At 46.5% G+C, this 20,402-nt stretch overlaps 1 protein-coding gene across 1 annotated transcript in view; it reads right to left on the reverse strand.

Annotated features, from left to right (window-relative positions):
• The window catches only part of TNFRSF13B (TNF receptor superfamily member 13B), a 51,803-nt gene extending 32,704 nt beyond the window's left edge, over positions 1-19,099 (reverse strand). Inside the window, exon 1 of the mRNA XM_077163339.1 lies at positions 19,044-19,099. Within this exon, the coding sequence (XP_077019454.1) occupies positions 19,044-19,062 (19 nt within the window). The 5' untranslated portion in view covers positions 19,063-19,099. The remainder of the gene's footprint in view (positions 1-19,043) is intronic.
• Positions 19,100-20,402: the final 1,303 nt, after the last annotated feature.

The raw sequence follows: 20,402 nt of genomic DNA on the forward strand, positions 1-20,402 counted from the left end.
CCTAGCTGGACCACTGAAATTCTAAAACCTGAAAAACAACTCACTCACCTAGTAGACTCCTTGGCCTGCCGTAGAGACGGAATGCCACCTGCGGAACACACCAGCAGTCACGGGAGACCGACCCGCAGACTGGGAACGAGACATCACAGAGCAGGGCAAGAATCGGCTGATAAAGCAGAAGCATCGCTTCACCTTCTGTAGCTACCACGTGAACATGAACCAAGAAAACCGGGAACATGCATCGTCAGCTCAGAAACTTAAGAGTGTCGTCGAAGCAGTAAGGCGCTGTACCAGCGATGAGAAGGGCTGGCAGACTCCTCAGTCACTCAGCAGACAAACCCAAGGAGCACTACTGATGCGGGGATTGCTCTGCTCAGAGGCCTTAGCAGCTTTCAGAAGGAGAGACTGTCCAGAACCCACGGAAACTTGAAGGAAGTGACTGAGAAATTGATCCAGACGTTTCTTTAGCACAAGATTGGTTGGCAGCATCTGCTCAGAACACACTTTGTTTCTGTCCACACTGATGGCTCGTGGACCCGCTCTGTGGGGCTCTCCGTCAGGGAGGAAATCGGATTTTGCTTAGTGACCAGGAGCTAACAGAGCAGATTCATCAGGCTGAATCTCAACTGAGTAAGTTAAATCATCTCCTTCTGACATTCTTCCTGATGTGAAGGCAAAAAGGAAAAATTTGGCAACAATAAACTGCCACAAATGGAAAGAGGATTATATGTGCATTTTTTAAAAAATGAAGGTTATCTGAAAGACATTGTGGAAAATTTAGAAAAACCAATTAAAAATAAAAATGTTGGTCTTAAAGATTGAAAATCATAAAAACTGTACTTTAATTACTGTATCAATTTGAAATATGCTGTTTTACATGCTAGGAGGACAATATCTCATATATAAAAAACACTAAATTTTTAAATTCAGTGTTATGGAATGTTTCCTTTAATTAATTCAAATATTATAAAATTTTTCTCAAGAAGAAATAGAAGATCTCAACAGACCAATAACAAGTAAAGTGATTGGATTAGTAATCAAAACCTCCCAACAGAGAAAAGAGCAATCACAGATGGCTTCCCTGGGGAATTTTACCAAATATTCCAAGAAGATTTAACACTAACAGAGCTCAAATTCTTCCAAAAAATAGAACAGGAAGAAATACTTCCTAACTATTCTAGAGGCCGGCAGTACTCCGATACCAAAGCCAGATGCAAATATCACAAGAAAAGAAAATTACAGACCAATGTCCCTTACCAATATAGATGCAAAAATCCTTCCTAAAATACCAGCAAATTGAAGCCAACAATACAGCTAAAGAACCATACATCATGACCAAGTTCAACACAAAATAACATTATTACCACTGTAACAGAATGATTAAAAAGCAGCAGCATTATGATTTCAATTGATGCAGAGAGGCATTAGAGAAAATCCAGCACCCATTCTCGATAAAAACAGAAATTCAGAAATCTAGAAATAGAGGGAAACTTCTCAACATGATAAGGTCACATGAGAAAGACCCACAACTGACATCACACTCTGGGGCGAGGGACTAACACTTTCCCCTAAGATCAGGAAGAAGGCAAGGATGCAGTGATGGTGAGGCTCTGGGGTCAGCTTGGCCAGGTGATGTGCCCAGCTGCATGGTCAGGTGAGCCCCGGCCTGACCGCTGCTGCAAGGGTATTTCTGGCTGGTCGACAAACCGGAAGGCTGGTGTGTTACGTTACCCGTCTGTTGCTTGCAGCTGTGACTGATCACATCTGCGAACAGTGAAGGCATTGCCCACAACGAGATAATCTGATCAGCTGAAGGTTTTAAGGGGGACGAGAGCCTCTCCTGTGGAGCTCGTCCGCACCCTTCATCGGAGCCCCCAGCTTCACCACCTGCTCTGTGGATCCTGGACCCTTCCGTTCCCACGGTTGGCGAGACCCCTTTATGCAGCTCCTATCTGCAGATCTCTCCTGCAGGTTCTGTGTCTCTGCAGAACCCTGGTTAACATAGATGCCCACTGCCACCACTGCTACTAGACACTGGGTTGGAAGCTCTAGGCAGAGGCATTGGGCAGAAAAAGAAAATTTGGGGCACATTCAAATTGGGAAGGAAGAAGTAAAACCTTTCCTATTTGCGGATGGCATGATCCTACATAGAAAGGACCCTGAAAAGCCCTCCACTCAGCTGTGGGAGCTAACAAACCAATTCAGCCACGGGGCGGAGCACACCAACGTGTCGCCACCACCAGTGTTCTCACACACTGGTAAAGAGCAATCTGAAGAGGAACTCAAGAAAAACTCCACTCACAATAGGAACAAATATAATCAAATATCTAAAAATAAATTTAATAAAAGGTGTAGAGGACTTGTACATGGGAAACTACAAAACACTGCTGAAAGAAATTGAAGACCTAAGTAAATGGTAGTGCATTCAGCGTACCAAGACTAAATATTGTTAAGATGCAAATTCTACCTAACGTGATTTACAGATTCAACACAATCCCAGTCGAAATGCCAACAGCCTTCTTTGCAGAAATGGAAAAACCAATGATCAAATTCACATGGAAGGGTAAGCAGCTCCAAATAGACAAAACCACCTTGGAAAAGAAGAGCTAAGTTGGGAGACTCACACTTCCTGAAGTTAAAGCTTCCAGTAAAGCCACAGTCACTAAAGCAGCGTGGCACTGGCACAAAGACAGACATGTAGAGTGATGGAATGAACTGAGAGTTCAGAGATAAACACGCTTATGACCAATTGATTTTTTTTTTTTTTTTTACATGGGCAGTCATTGGGAAACGAACCCGGGTCTCCAGCATGGCAGGTGAGAACTCTGCCACTGAGCCACTGCAACCCTGGCCAACTGATTTTTTTTAAAATTTATTTATTAATTAAAAAAATTAACAAGCCAAATAAAACATCAAAATATATAATCAGTAATTCACAATATCATCACTTAGTTGCATATTCATCATTTCTTAGAACATTTGCATTAATTCAGAAAAAGAAAGAAAAAGACAATAGAAAAAGAAATAAAATGATACCAGAGAAAAAAAAGATTATACCTACCATACCCCTTACCCCTCGCTTTCATTGATCACTAGCATTTCAAACTAAATTTATTTTAGCATTTGTTCCCCCATTATTTATTTTTATTCCATATGTTCTACTCCTTTGTTGACAAGGTAGATAAAAGGAGCATCAGACCCAAGGTTTTACAATCACACAGTAACATTGTGACAGCTATATCATTATTCAATCATCATCAAGAAACATGGCTACTGGAACACAGCTGTACATTTTCAGGCAGTTCCTTCCAGCCTCTCCATTACATCTTGGATAACAAGGTGATATCTACTTAATGCGTAAGAATAACCTCCAGGATAACCTCTCGACTCTGTTTGGAATCTCTCAGCCATTGACACTTTATTTTGTCTCCTTTCACTCCTCCCCCTTTTGGTCGAGAAGGTTTTCTCAATCCCTTGATGCTGGATCTCAGCTCATTCTAGGATTTCTGTCCCATGTTGCCTGGCCAATTGATTTTTGACAAAGGTGCCAAGTCTGCTCAGTTGGGAAAGAATATTCACTTCAAGAAATAGTGCTGGGAAAAATGGATATCCATATGCAAAAGAATGAAGTGCACACCTACCTCATACCATATACAAAATTAATCTCAAAATGAATCAAAGACCTAAATATAAGAATCTAACCTATGTTTTCCTAGAAGAAAAGAGGAAAGCATCTTCGGGGCCTTGTGTAGGCAGTGGTTTTTTAGACTTTACACCAAAAACACACACAATGAAAGTAAAAATAGACGAATGGGATTCTCATCAAAATTAAAAACTTTGGCGTATCACGAACTTTGCTATGACAGTGAAACGACAAAGTACAGAATGGGAGGAAATGTCTGGAAACCACATATCCAATAAGGGTTTTATATCAGAATATATAAAGAACTCTTAGTAAAATCATCTAATTTTAAATATGGGGAAAAGGCTTGAATAGACATTTCTGTAAAAAAGATAAATAAATGGTTAATAAGCACATGAAAAGGCGCTCACCACCATCAGCCATTAAGGAAATGCAAATCGAAGCCATGAGATACCGTTTCACACCCACTAAAATGGCTGTTTAAAAAGTGGAAAATCACAAGTGTCGGAGAGAATGTGGGTAAACAGAAAAACTTGTTCCGCGTTGGTGGGCATGTAAAATTGCACAGCTGCTATGGAAAATAGTTTGGCAGCTTCTCAGCAAGTTAAGTATAGAATTTCCTTTTTTACCAGCGATCCCACTTCCAGACACATACGCAAATCCCTGAAAGCATGAACTCAGGTAGATATTTGCACATCGATGTTCACAGTGAAATCACTCACGCTGCTAAAAGACGTCAGCTGATGGTCAGATAGACAAGGTGTGGTGTGCACGTTACTCAGCCTTAAAAAGGAATGAAGCCTGACGCATGCGTCGGCGTGGATGGGCCTTGAGGACAGTATGCGATGAAATACGTCAGACTCAGAAGGACAAATACTGTGCACGCTCACTGACATGAAATCGTCAGAATCAGCACGTTCACAGAGCCAGAAAGAATGCTGATGGGGGGGCTGACGTGGGTGGAGGGAACGGGGAGTTAAATCTTAACTGGTGCATATTTTCTGTTTTGGTCGAGGGAAAAGTTTTGGTAACGGAAGGTGGTGAAAGTACCACACATCGCACTACCAGGTTGAAAAGATTCAACCTACCACTGAATCTTATATTTGAATGTGGTTAAATGGGGAAATTGCATTAGAAAAAATTTTTGCTAGAATAAAAATAAAAACATAAGACTGTACAACACAAACACGAACTCCAATGAAAGCTATGGACTATAGATAATAGTATAGCTATAACAATATTATTCCATCAATTGTAACAAAGGCACTGTGCTAACAAAAGCATTGATAATAGGGAAAACTGTGCACGGACGTGGGTGTATTCTGCATGATTCTCATTAAAAAAAAATAATGAGCAAAGGACTTGAATTGGCATTTTTCCAAAGAAGATATACAAATGACCAATATGAAAAGGTCATCAGTAACCATTCAGGAAATACACGTCAAAACCACAATTTGATACCAGTTCACTTACACAGGGGTGGCGATTACTTTAAAAGCAGGAGGTAACAGTTGGTGGAGAGGAGGCGGAGAATTTGGAACTCGAGCGGCCTTACTGGCGGGAAGATGAAGTGGTGCCGCCAGCGTGGTGAGCGGGATGGAGGTTCCCCAGAGTCAGATGCGGAATCATACATGGCCCAGCCCTCCGCTCTAGGCACAGACCTAGAGAAAGGGAAAAGATGCTGCACACAGCATTTACAGCGCGGTCCACAAGAGCCCAAAGGGGAACGCCCAAGTGTGTGCTATAAGTGAGTGAATGAACCAGTGGGGTCCGTAAACACATTGGAATATTATTCGGCCACACCAAAGAATGAAGTCTTCAGACATGTTCCAACGTGGAAGAACCTTGAAAACATTTTGTTCCGTGAACTAAGCAAGGCATATGAGGACAAATATAATATAATGTCACTTACATGTCTAGAAATTTGCACAGACAGAAAGTGTATTAGAGGTTTCCAGTGGGTGGGCCGAAAGGGGAAAGGGACGTGTATGTTTGATATGGAGTGTGTGTAAATAAAATTAGGTGGAAAAGAAGACTTAAATGAAACAAATCAACATGTTATATGTTTCTGTTTTAAAATTGTGCTAGGTGCATGTCAAAACCTTTGCTGTGTATGTTTTCCTCTCCTACGCAATGGTCCATTTGGCCCCAAAGTACTGATGTTGTTATTTCATGGCTAAAAGCAGTCAGCAATTCATGGTTTTAAACCATGAGCATTAAGGAAAAAAGAAAGAATGAAAAGAACCATTGACAAAGCTAAAGAAAACCAGGAGAATGACATATGAAGATCAATTATTGAAGATCAATAAAGAGATATAAATGATAAAAAGGAGCCAAAGAGAAATTCTGGAGCTGAAGCGTGAAGCACTAATGAGAGGATTTCAATAACAGACCTGACAGCCGGAGGAAGAATGAACGAACCTGAAGGTGGGTCACTGAAGTGATCGAGTCTGAGGAGCAGAAAGCAGAAAGATGGGAGAAAAATGAGCAGAGCCGAAAGAAACTGCAGCACAGCCCCGAGCACGCCAGCACGCGTTATGGGAGTCCCAGAGGGAAAGACCAGAACGGAGTAGAGACAATATTGCAAGAAATAATTGCTGAAAGTTTCCAAGATCTGATAAGATTTAAGACTACCCACTCAAGAAGCTCGACAGATTCCAGGCTGGATCAAAGCAGAGACATCCCCACTGCGACACATTATAATCAGATTGTTAAAACGACAAAGAGAATCTTGAGAGAAGTGACAGCCCTAGCAAAGGGTCCTCCGGAGACGTACAGCAGACGTCTCCTCAAAAACACGAAGTCTGAAAGGACAGACAAAGAAAAGCAGTTAACCGAGAATTTCCGTATCTTGTAAAACTACCTTTCAAAAATATAGGGGACATTAAGACATTTCCAGAGAAAAGAAGACTGGGTGAGCTCACTGCCGGTGGACCTTCTCTACAAGAAATGCTAAAGGAAGTCCTGCCGAAAGGAAAGGACACCGGACAATACCATGAGGCCAAATGAAGGAATAAGGAACTGCGGTCAAGGTAGCTACAAGGAAAGGGTAAAGCCAGCATTGCAGTGTTTTTGATTTGTAACTCCTCTTTATATTTCCTATATGATTTAAAAGTCAAATATATGGAGGTGACGTCATCAACACGGTAATACAAACAGCTACTGAAAACCTTTCCTTGGAGATCAGGCATCAAAAAATAATTCTGAATTGTTCAGAAACCTGGGGGACGTTGCGGACTGAGGAGGAACCCTACGAATCCCAAACTGAAAAAGTGGAAGAATGCCAGATGGGAAATTTCCACCCGGACTGGCTGGTCCCCCACCCCAGCTCAGCCTCTCAGCAGGACAGTCAGAGGAGCTGCAGCAAGGGGCCCTCCAGAGGGACACTGAGTGTGTCCTCTCACCGCAGGGGGACAGGCCTGGGGACACTGAGCGCGTCCTCTCACTGCAGGGGGACAGGCCTGGGGACACTGAGCGTGTCCTCTCTCTGCAGGGGGACAGGCCTAGGGACACTGAGCGTGTCCTCTCTCTGCAGGGGGACAGGCCTGGAGACACTGAGCATGTCCTCTTCCCGCAGGCGGACAGGCCTGGGGACACTGAGTGTGTCCTTTCTCTGTAGGGGGACAGGCCTGGGGACACTGAGCACGTCCTCTCACTGCAGGGGGACAGACTTGGGGACACTGAGCGTGTCCTCTCACTGCAGGGGGACAGGCCTAGGGACACTGAGCGTGTCCTCTCTCTGCAGGGGGACAGGCCTGGAGACACTGAACATGTCCTCTTTCCACAGGCGGACAGGCCTGGGGACACTGAATGTGTCCTTTCTCTGTAGGGGGACAGGCCTGGGGACACTGAGCATGTCCTCTCCCCGCAGGCGGACAAGCCTGGGGACACTGAGCGTGTCCTCTCACCGCAGGGGGACAGGCCTGGGGACACTGAGCGCGTCCTCTCACTGCAGGGGGACAGGCCTGGGGACACTGAGCGTGTCCTCTCTCTGCAGGGGGACAGGCCTAGGGACACTGAGCGTGTCCTCTCTCTGCAGGGGGACAGGCCTGGGGACACTGAGCGCGTCCTCTCACTGCAGGGGGACAGGCCTGGGGACACTGAGCATGTCCTCTCACTGCAGGGGGACAGGCCTGGGGACACTGAGCGTGACCTCTCTCTGCAGGTGGACAGGCCTGGGGACACTGAGTGTGTCCTCTCACTGCAGGGGGACAGGCCTGGAGACACTGAGCGTGACCTCTCTCTGCAGGTGGACAGGCCTGGGGACACTGAGTGTGTCCTCTCACTGCAGGGGGACAGGCCTGGGGACACTGAGTGTGTCCTCTCCCCACAGGGGGACAGGCCTGGGGACACTGGGCGCATCCTCTCCCCACAGGGGGACAGGCCTGGGGACACAGCGTGTCCTCTCTCTGCAGGGGGACAGACTTGGGGACACTGAGCGTGTCCTCTCACTGCAGGGGACAGGCCTGGGGACACTGAGCGTGACCTCTCTCTGCAGGTGGACAGGCCTGGGGACACTGAGTGTGTCCTCTCACTGCAGGGGGACAGGCCTGGGGACACTGAGCGTGACCTCTCTCTGCAGGTGGACAGGCCTGGGGACACTGAGTGTGTCCTCTCACTGCAGGGGGACAGGCCTGGGGACACTGAGTGTGTCCTCTCCCCGCAGGGGGACAGGTCTGGGGACACTGGGCGCATCCTCTCCCCACAGGGGGACAGGCCTGGGGACACGGCATGTCCTCTCTCTGCAGGGGGACAGACTTGGGGACACTGAGCGTGTCCTCTCACTGCAGGGGACAGGCCTGGGGACACTGAGCGTGTCCTCTCCCCACAGGGGGACAGGCCTGGGGACACTTAGTGCGTCCTCTCACTGCAGGGGACAGGCTTGGGGACACTGAGTGTGTCCTCTCCCCGCAGGGGGACAGGTCTGGGGACACTGAGTGCGTCCTCTCACTGCAGGGGACAGGCCTGGGGACACTGAGAACGTCCTCTCCCTGCAGGGGGACAGGCCTGGGGACACTGAGTGCGTCCTCTCACTGCAGGGGGACAGGCCTGGGGACACTGAGAACGTCCTCTCCCTGCAGGGGGACAGGCCTGGGGACACTGAGTGTGTCCTCTCCCCGCAGGGGGACAGGCCTGGGGACACTGAGTGCGTCCTCTCCCTGCAGGGGGACAGGCCTGGGGACGGAGAGGGCATTGTAAGGCTCAGGTCAGCGAGAGACAGAGGGTCTGGAAAATGTGGACAGCAGCTGTAATTCCAACCGTGGGTCCCACAGTCCCCGACCCCTGTGAGCCGTGGCAGTGAGAGCCCAGTCCCCCCTGGGACAGCTGGGGTGTGCACGGCCACACGTAAAGCGGGGGCATCGGGACCCCCAGACCGGGCGGTGCAGCCTGGCCCCCGAGGCGCACAGCTCTGGCCACCGCCTTATCAAACACCGCCACCTGCTGGCCAGCTCAGGAAGTGCGCGCGACTCGAAGGGCTAGTTCAGAGACCACAGAGAACTCGGGCCAGGCGACCGGTGTGGACCCCTGTGCGGGAGCCGCCAGGGCCACCTTAGAGCAGGGCCCTGAGCAATCCCGTCCTTGCAGGTGAGACCCAGCGCCGCAGCGGGGCCCGCGGGCCCGGTCACTCCACATGGAGACCCTACAGGGGTCCAGTGCCTGCCCAGCCCAGGGCCGCGGGTGCCCGGTTTGGGGGGCACTGGAGGGCAGAGCACACCTGACAACTGGCTGATGAGAGACGGACAGACAGAGAACACAGCCAGCCAGGCAGACCCTAGGCAAGAAAGATAAAAGTCAAATTTAGAAAACAATGACTAAATCTACATGAATGAGGACACAATGCAGAAGGAGTGAATTTGTGACCTCAAGAGCTTAAAGAGCAGTAAAGGAGCTGAGGCCTGGCGTGCAATTGACGCTAAACTGGGATCAAATCAAAGGGATTTGCAACAATCCCCACATCAACCACTGAGAGTATATCTAAGAAACATACGCAAAAAGAAATAAGGGAATCAAAATAATAAACTATGAAAAATCAAGCACAAAAGAAGGAAATGTAGGAAATGAGGAACAAAAAATGTATAAGACAAAAGTCAAAAGGACAAAAGTAAGTCCTTTCTTATCAGTCATTATCTTAAATGCAATTGGATTAAACGCCCCAATCAAAAGGTGGAGACTGGTGGACAGGACCCAACTATATGTTATTTACAAGACACTCACTTTAGATCCAAAGACACACTAAGGTTGAAAGTGAAATGATGGATAAAGATATTCTATGCAAGTAGTTACTAAAAGAGAGCTGAGGTGGCTGTACTAACATAAGATAAAGTAGACTTTAAGTATAAAATGTTGCAAAAGACAAAGGAAGATGTTATATATTGATAAAAGAGTTAATTCATAAAAAAAATATAAGAATTATAAGCATATGTGCATCAAACAGAGCTCCTAAATATATGAAGAAAGCATTAATGAACTGTAGGGAGAAATAAATGATTCTCCAACAATAGCTGGATGCTTCAATTCCTTGCTATCACCAATGGATAGACTATCTAGACAGAAGATCAAGAAATAAAGAGAGCAGGGTGCAGGGGTGGTTCAGTGGTAGAATTCTTGCCTGCCATGTGGGAGACCTGGATTCAATTCCCAGTCCATGCACTTCCAAAAAACAAACAAACAAAAACAACCAAACAAACAAAAATTCAACAAATGGTGCTGTACTAAAAGGATACTCATAAGGAAAAGTAATGAACTGTGTCCCTGCCATACAGCATACAAAAAAAAAGAAGTGAAGAGGAGACAAACTATATTATAAAGCCGCTAGATCTAGCATGCTTATATCAACTGTCCATCCAATAGAGAGCACACATTCTTTTCAAGTGCACAGGAAAACTCTCCAGTAGACTATACAATAGGCCACAAAATTGTCTCAATAAATTTTTAGAAAGACAAAATCATATAGAGTGTCTTCTCCAATCAAAATGAAATGAAGCTAGAATTCAATAACATGAAGAAAACTGGAGAGTCCACAAATATTTGGAAATTCAACCACACATACTTAAACAACCAATGTGTCAAAAAAATCTCAGGGGAAATGACAAAATACTTAGAGACGAATGAAAATAAACACACAACATACAAAACTTATGGGATGCAGTGAAGAGAGTGCTCAGAAGGAAATTTGTAGTACTGAAACACCTACCAAAAAAGAATAAAGAATCTCAAGTCAATAACCTAACGTTACAACTTATGGAAGTAGAGCTAGGAGGCCAAACTAAAGCTAAAGCAAGCAGAAGGAAGGAAACAAAGACAGAGTAGAGGTAAACAAGACAGAGAGCAGATAAACAACAGAGAGAACCAACGAAACCAAAAGTTGGTTCTTTAAAAAGATGAACAAAATTGGTAAACGTTTAGCTAGACTGACAAAGAAGAAAAGAGAGAAGACACAAATAACTAAAATCAGAAGTGAAACAGGGATATTAATACCTACAAAAGACATTGTAAGTGACTTCTCTAAACAACTCTAAACAATTGTATGCCAATAAGTTAGATAACCTAGATGAATTGGACAAATTCCTAGAAATGCACAAACTATTAACATTGACTCAAGAAGAAATAGACGAGTCAGCAGATCAATAACAAGTAAAGAGATTGAATCAGTTGTAAAAAATCTTCCAACAAAGAAAAGACCAGGAACTGATGGCTTCACTGGTGAATTTTACTAGACATTCTGAGGAGAATTAACATCAATCCTGCTCAAACTCTTCCAAAAAATAAAGAGGAGGGAATCCTTTCTAACTCATTCTTTAGGTTAGCATTACCCTGATTCCAAAGCCAGATAAAGACATCACAAGAAAATAAAATTATGGACCAATGTCCTTTATGAATATGCAAAAATCCTCAAAATACTAACAAACTGAATCCAACATCACATCTAAAGAATTAGACACCACGTCCAATCAGGATTTATCTTAGAAATGCAAGGATGGTTCAACATAAGAAAATCAACTGATGAAATACAACATCTTAATAAAACAAAGGGGAAAATCACACAACCATTTTAATCGACGCAGAAAAAGCATCTGATAAAATTTGGCACGCTTTCACGAAAAACTCTCAGAGAACTAGGAATAGAAGGCCATAAATAATGAAGGGCACATGGGATAAAGGGCACGTATGATAACGGGCACACATGGAGAACCGAGAGCTAACTGTACTCAGTGGGAAAGGCGATGTGCTCCATGGTCAGGAGGAGGACAGGGTGTCCACAGCCCCCACAGATACTCACGTTGTACTGGAAGTTCCAGCCAGAGCAATTAGGCAAGAAAAAGAAATAAAAGGCACCCAAAGGGGAGAGGAAGAAGTAAAACTATCTCTATTTGCAGATGACATGATCCAAAACATAGAAAATCTTCAAAAATCCACAAAAAAACTACCAAAGCTAATAAACAAATTCTGCAAAAATGGCAGAATACAAGTTCAATATTAAAAAATAAGTTGTTTTTCTGTGCACCATCGATGAACAATACAAAAAGCACATTGAACAATCAATTCCATTTACAATCACATCCAAAAGAATGAAACACCCAGGAACAAATTGAACCAAATGAAGGACCCATACACTGAAAACTATGACACATTCCTGAAAGAATGATAGGGGATCCAAATGAATGAAGAGACATCCTGTGTTCATGGGTTGGGTGGTACAATATTGTTGATGATGTTACCCAAAGCAATCTACAGATTCGATGCAACCCTTATCAAATTCCAATGGCCTGTTTTTTTTTTTTTCAAATGGAAATGCTGATTGTCAAACTCATATGAAATGGTCAGAGGCTCCCAGTGGCCAAAACAATACTGAAAAAGAAAAACAAAACTAGAGGACGCGTAGTTCATGATTTCAAAACTTACTGCGAAGGCGCAGCGGTCAAAACTGCCTGGCAGGCTGCACATTAATTGGAGTTGCTGGAGACGAGAATTTTGTTTTAAATATCTTGCTATAACGTGCAACAGACTAATTTTACGGTATTCAGTCACTTCCCAGGGTTTCAGGAGAATAATTTCCCATGTGTTCACATCCACTGCACGTTTCTGTCCCACCTCACGTGACCCTTTCCCTCTTCCCTACCTCCAGTCTTTCATTAGCAGTACTGACCATCACATCTCCTGACCTAATAGCTGAGCATCCATCAAAAGATGTTTTATGTCCACTGAAATAATCACACATATGTGCATTAATATTGTAATGCTGAAATTTCGCCTCAGGAATGACATTCTAAAATGAATACATTCTCTGATGCAGGGATTTTCAACAAACATCTAAATTTGATGCAAAGCATGGGTATCTCAAGTCAACGGTTATCGTAAATATTGTTCGTACTAGAAAATGTCATTAACTGCTTCGCCAATTAATGAATTACTAAAGTAAAACAAAACAGAACAAAGAACAGGGTGGTGCTGGCAGAGGATGAGAGAGCAGACCAGTGGAATCATTGGGAGTCCGGAAATAATTCCATTCATCTACGGCCAATTTGTTTTTGACAAGGTGCCAAAACCGTTAGATGGGGAAAGGATAGTCTCTGCACTGGGAAAACTGGGCCTTAACAATCAACAGAATGAAATTGAACCCCTACCTCACACCATATACAAAAATAATAATAATTCAAAACGAATCACGACCTACATATAAGAGCTGAATCGAAAACTCTTATAGGAAAACACAGAGGTAAATCCTCATCATTTTGTCACTGGCTCCTTAGGTGATACCTAAAGCACGATTGGCAAAAGACAAGAAGGGATAAAATAGACCTCATCAGAATTCAAAACTTTTGTGCATCGAAGGACGCTTATCAAAAAGTGAAAAGAAAACCCTCAGAACGGGGGACCCAGACTCACTCTGAGAGCTGTGCGGGGCTGTGACCCCACCCACGCAGGATGCACATCAAGGACTTAATGAAGTCCTGAGGGAGCCCGCCAGCGGCTGCCTCGGTTCCCTGCTGCCTTCCCGCCATGTGGAGACCTGCCGGCAGCCGTGCGGTGGGAGCACATGGGAGCACCCAGGGCTCATGGTGGGAGGCCCAGCGCTGGGGCCACCCGGGTTGCCTGGGGGAAGGCTCAGAGCTGCCCACCTGAGGCCCCTCATCTGTACAACAGGCATCGTAAGCTTTCCCTCGCCAGCCCCTCAAGGGTGTGGAGGCCCAGCACGGATGGGACGCAAGGCTGACAAAGAGAGTCGCGGCTCTGATGGAAACAATAGAGCACGTGATGGATTACGAACAGTCACTTTATACTGACACATGATGATCATGGCATTAATAACTATTCATAGTGGCATAGCACCAACTTAGAGCGCCAGCTGGGAAGTGCTCCCAGGACCTGAGCTAGGGCTGAAGTCGCCATTCTCCAAGGACACCTGTCCCGGGGGCGTCTCGGGGGCCCCTCCTCGGGGCCTGCCTCGCTGGTCACGAGCCCCAAGCACTCGCTCCCTGGGTTGCTCCTTGATCTGTAATGTGACACCATAGGCTGCAGCCACACCTCCTCCTTGCAGAGCCTTACCCCAGAAGGCAGTGCCTTCAGAGCACCGGGTATACTGCCAGTGCCGATTAAATGCTTGTGAGTGGTCCGCCACCTTGCACACAGACATGCCCCGTGAAGGCTTGGTGAATGAAAAGGCCCCCCACCTTCCTGCCTTGTACCAAAAACAGGTAACAGGTGACTTTCCTTGTGCCCCGCTCAGCCTGCCCCCCCTCAGGTGGAAGTTAATCCTGGGCACCTTGGCTCGGGGGTGCGAGTGGGGGGGGACATCAGAGGGGGAGCAAAAATCCTGGCCTCTGCTTTAGAAACTTAGGAGGAAGGACTGTTGGGACAGACAAGGTGTATTAGCCAGAAACAAGCATACAGAATAATTTCTCTTAGATAAAAAACAGCACAAAGATTTACGTGGGAAGGAGAATTGTGAAAGTTCTAGAGGAACCATTCAATAGTTTCTTTATAAGGCTGGAGCATGAAGGTCTTTCCAGCTATGACCCCAAATCCGAAGCCATAAAAGAAAAGGCTGACAAAACAGACCACATAAAACAAGCAAACCAGAAAGTCGAGGGATTTAGCCAGGAGGGCAAAATGAGAAATTCACTGGAGCAACGTATTTAACAGCAAAAGATTGGGAGCAACCCAACTGAGTGAAGTGTAGTATACTCACACATTAGGTTATTATGCAGCTATAAAAAGAAGGAATGAGCCAGTTCTTCACACACAGCTATGGAGACAAATGCAACCATATTAAACGGAAAACAAGAACAAGGCATGCATGGGCTCTGTTTTTTGCAAAGAAGGAGGGACGTTATAAAATCTTTATTTTTAATTGTTGGCATTTGCATGAAGAAACCCTGTAATGAAACACAGGAAACCAAAACAGTGGTCTAAACAAAATACAAGAAGGGCACGGCTCGCACATTGAAAACTACAAAACACTGACGGAAGAAATTAAAGAAGAGCCAAATAAGTGGAGAGACGTGGATTGGAAGACTTACTGTTGTTAAAATGGCAATACTACTTGAGGTGATCTAACCACAAATTCAACACAATCCCAATCAAAATCTCAGCTGGCTTGTTTGCAATTTAACAAGTTGTTCCTAAAATTCACTTGAAAATGCAAGACAACCAAAAATAGCCAAAACAATCTTGAAAAAGAACAAAGTTGGAGAACTCACACTTCCTGCTTTCAAAACTTACTGCAAAGCTGTGGCACTCAGGGCAGTGTGGTGCCGGCGTAAGGACAGAAATACAGACAAGGGAGTAGAGTTAAGAGCTTGGAGAGTCCATTTATGGCCACTGATTTTCTACCAGGTGCCAAAACAAGTCAATGGAGAAAGGAACAGTCCTGTCAGTAAACAATGCCGAGTGCCCATAACTGGATTTCCACATGCGAAAGACCGATGCTGGGCACTTAACTCCACGGCACACACAAAAATCAACCCAAAATGATCGAAGACCTAAATGTTAGAGCTAAAACTGCAGAACTCTTATAAGAAAACACAGGAGTGAATCTCTGTGATTTGGGGTTAATGACACCAAATGCACAAACAGTAAAAAGAAAGATTGATAAATTGTATTTTATGAAAATTTAAACGTTTTGTGTTTCAAAGGACACCATCAAGAAAGCAATTTGCAAATCAAGTAGCTGATAAGGGTATAGAAAGAGCACTTAAAACTCAATAATAAAAGGACAAATAACCCAATGTAAAAGTGGGGGAAGGCTTTGAATAGAAATATGTGAATGGCTAATAAACACACTAAACGATGCTCAACCTCATTAGTCGTTAGGGAAATACCAATCAAAACCACCTCACGTCCATTAGGATGGCGCTGATGAGAAAGATGGACAACGAGTGTTGGTGAGGATGTGGAGAAACTGGAACCCTCATATGTAGCTTTTGGGATTATAAAACGGTGCAGCCCCTTTGAAAAACATTTGGCAGTTTCTCAAAATGTTAAACACAGTTGCCACAGGAACCAACAATTCCACTTGGGTCTCTGTTTACCCAGGAGAAAGGAAAACGTGGGCCACACAAAACCTGGACACCAATGCTCACGGAAGCATTGTCCACAAGAGCCCAGAAGTGGCAACAACTCACCGTGTCCATTAACAGATAATGGATAAAGAAAATGTGTTCTAACCACACAGTGAAGCTTATTTGGTCACAGAAAGGAATGACGTACTGATATTTTCTGTAACCTGGATGTACCTGGAAAACATTATGCTTAGTGAAAGAAGCAGCCACAAAGCACCAGGTATTGTAGGTTCCACTTATATGAAATGCCCAGAACTGGCAAAACTGCAGAGACGGAAAGGAGACTGGTATTTCCTCAGGGTGGGGGGTGGGGGATAAAAATGCCCTAAAACTGAATTATGGTGAGTGGCAGTTCACCTCTGTCACTGCACTGAAAGCATTTAGCCACACACCTTAAGCAGGAGAACTTCATGGGGTGAAATTATATCCCAATAAAGCCGTCAGGGGAGGCAGGAACTGGGGATGGGGAACAAAAAGAAAGGAGGAGTTTTTTCTGTATTCTTCCTATACTTTCTGGTTTTCAAATCACGTGGTATGCCACCTGTTTAGAAATCACCAGGAGGAGCTAGAAGGGAAAACCTGAAATTGTGGAACTGCAACCCATACTACACTTAGAAATCTGTTGTATAACCGCTTGTTGAAATGTACTTTAAAATGCATTGCTTTTCCTGTGTATATGCTAGATCTCACAATAAATAATGTTTAAAACTGAATAAATGAGGGGGTGTAAGGGTGGTTCAGTGGCGGAGCTCTCACCTGCCATGTGAGGGACCCGGGTTCGATTACCGGTCTATGCACTTCCCCCAAAAACAAACAACCGAAACAAAGAAAAAACAAATAAAAAGTCAACAAATGGTGCCGCAATAACGGATTATTCACATGGAAAAAGAATGAAATGTGACCCTGTCATACAGCATACAAAAAATTTTTTTTTTTAATGAATAAATGCCCCTCAAAAAAATCACCAGGAATGGATAAAGTGAAAGAGACCCTGCTCCCCTCCCACCTGAAGGGGGAGTGGCAGGGAGGGCGTCTCACTCTCTCTGACACACACACGTGCACACACATGCATGCACACACACACGCATGCACATGCACGCGCATGCACACACACACACACACACACACACACACACACAGCCCGGGGCGGCTGTGGGCGGGAAGGTCGTCCCTGCTTCCTCTCTACCACCACCTAAACCCCGAAAACCCCAGAACCATCATCCACCCCCAAAGAGGGCCCAGCTGGGGAGAGGCTGGAGAAAGAAGCCCGGGAGAGGTAAAGGGGCCAGGGGAGAACGCGCTTCCACTCGCCGGGGCTGGGGGCTGGGCTGGGCCCCAGGGTCCAGCCAGGATGAAGCAGCGGAGAGTCTCCGGGGCCACAGAGAGCAGAGAGGAGCCAAGAGGCAAGGGCCGGGTCTCAAAGGAGCTGCCCCGTTTCCCCAAACTGCCTGGGCTTCGTCACAGTGACCCACAAAAACAGCTCCCCTGCCAGCTTAGGCTGAAAAGTGCTGCGCTGAAGAGAATCAAGGCCTTTTTTTTTTTTGACTGCAGGCCTTCTCAAAGCCTTTGCTTGTGACTCTTCAAGGGGTGCTTTGGCAGGTACCAAGCCCTTTCTGGTTGGGGGACCCTCTGGCAGGCCAGAGGCCCTTCATTTTAAGGTGGAGGAAGTGGAGGCCCAGCAGGGGAGGGAGCTTGTTCCAGGCCCCAGGGTGGGTCTGCGAGCAGGGGAGCGCAAAGCAGGTCCCCTGGGCCCTGCCGGGAGTCGCGGCTGACCATCCTGCACACGTGGCTTCGCCCCCACCAGCGTGGCCCTGGGCTGGTCCCTGCCCTATGGTGCCAGCCGAGCCATCCCTACTCGCTACCCTGTCCAGCTCTCAGAAATGTGTGGGGGCACGGCCGCTGGACACACAGGGGGTCAGCGAAGGGACACGTGCCTCCCGAGGTGGGGGAGAGAGGGTGGCCGAGAGCAGCTGGAGGCTGTGCTGGGCAGCCCCAGGCCCCACCAGCCCCGGGCCTTGGGCACAGCCCGTGTTAGTTACTTACACTCCCAGCAAAATTGCATCTTCAAATCAGCCCATACAGCCCGCCCTGAAAAAATTCCATGGGACCCAGTTTCTTCACCAGAGAAGGAGCAAGGCAAAATACAAAAAAAGGAGCGGGAACTGTCTCCAACTAAAACGAAAGCACGATGCTGTGCTTGAAATTAATGCGACCGAATCGCACACTTGAAGGTGGTCAAAATGGGACATTTGAAGACACATAGAAATTTATGACAAATTTTACCAACGTTTTGTTGTTGTTGTTTTTATAAAGGATCTGAAGAAAAAAAAAAGTAACCAAAGGTGGGCTCTATGCAGACCCCCGTTTCAGTGAATGAGCGGGACTAGATTTATAAGGCAGCCAGGACCGCCCGGGAGCTGCCCGGCGTCTAGCGGCATGAAGGAAAGTGGGTGGCACGACGGTGAGTCCGGTTTTTTGGGCCCTTGTGTTTGGGAGACACACCCTGAGTAAACCCTCACCAAATGACGCGCTGTTCGTTAGCTTTAAAGTAATGCCGGGGCGACGAGAGGGGAATGGGGGGCCCGGTGATGGACAGCTGGCTGGACACAGGCCATTACAGAAGCTGGGGGCGTCTGCGGGCTTCTTTCCCGCTCCCTGCTGGCTCTTTGCAGCTGCAGCTTTAAAATGAAGCGTTGAGAAGGGCCACGTCCAGTCCGGCCTCGACCCCCTTCCCTGGACTGCCTGCTCCCCCCCCCCGCCCCGGCTCCCAGGGTCTGGGCTCCCAGCAGGCAGGGCCGGGGTAGGGTCAGGCTGCCCGCACCCACCCAGGTACTCACAGCGCGCGGCGAGGCTCATCCCTCGGGACGCGGGTCTGGCCGTGGGGTGGCTGGTGCCTCGGTAGCCCTGTCTGGGTTTTCCCCCACCCATGAGATGTAAATCAGCAGCCCCCGCCTGCCCCGCGCCTGCGCTACCAGGCCCAGAGCAGCCCAGCTGGGGCTCCTTCCGCCCCCTCCCACGGTGCCCCTGGAATCCCACCCCATCTGCGCCTGAGCACCTACTATGTGCAAGCAGGGAGCCAAGGCCCTGCTCATGCCTGGGATGTAGAGTAAACTCTGTCCTGAACTCAACCCTTCCCCATGTCTGCTTCGTCGCCTCCTCCTCCTCCTTCTTCCAGGCTAGGTGGAGGGGTCACCTCCTCTGGGAAGCCCTCCCTGACTGCCCCCACCAAGGTCAGTGCCACTCTCTGGGCTGCCTCTAACCCTATGAAAGCGCTGGAGAGGACAAACCCAGAGACAGGCAGACGGGGTTTGAATCTTGGCTCTGCTGCTTACCGGCTGGTGGCCAAGGGCAGTTTCCTTACCCGCTCTGGGCCTCCATTTTCTTGTCCTCACGGTGATGAGAAGGAAGTGAGTTAACCCAATAAAGTTCTTAGCATGAGTCCTTGGCCTGGAGTCAGTTCCCAATAAACAGAGCCAGGACAGAAAGCTCTTACTACACTGTTGTAACCTTCTTAACTCTGAAATCTCCAGTCTTACTCTAACACATCCCACGTACTTCCAGGTACAATTTTTATTCTGCAGCCAAAACAGGCCGATCCGACAGGTAAAGGCAATTTGCCCTACCTGCTCCTTTTCTCCAAATCTTAGCAACCTTCCCACAAAAGCTAGAAGGAAGCAGAAATCATCCATCTGTGCCCCCTGGGGGCGGGCGGGTGGCCTGCCCCTCTCTCCTCTCGCCCATGCGCTGGCCTCAGGTAACAAGATGTGGACACATAAAAAGTACTGTCTTCTAAATTCTATGCGGAGTAGAATTAAACACCACCTGGGAATTAAACATTGTTTTGAGGGGCTCAAAATTTAATTTATATTTAAATTACACAGACATGACACATTTTGACAAAGAGCTGCTGTGCAATAATCTCGTGATGTTATTTCTTTTTGCTTGTTTGTTTTTAAAGCTTTTATTCTGGTAACAAATAGCATAAAATTTCCCATTTTATCCACGTTCAATGATACAATTCAGGGGTGTTAATTAAATTCACAAAGTTGTGCCTCCATCACTATCATCCATTATCAAAACTCTTTCATCACCCCAAACAGAAAACTCCACGCCAGCCAAGCGTAACTCCCCTTTCCCCATCCCGGCCCCTGTGACTAGTAACTTGAATCATCATTTCGGCCTCTATGAATTTGCTT

Source organism: Tamandua tetradactyla, chromosome 6 (assembly GCF_023851605.1).
Source record: "Tamandua tetradactyla isolate mTamTet1 chromosome 6, mTamTet1.pri, whole genome shotgun sequence".
Lineage (NCBI taxonomy): Eukaryota > Metazoa > Chordata > Mammalia > Pilosa > Myrmecophagidae > Tamandua > Tamandua tetradactyla.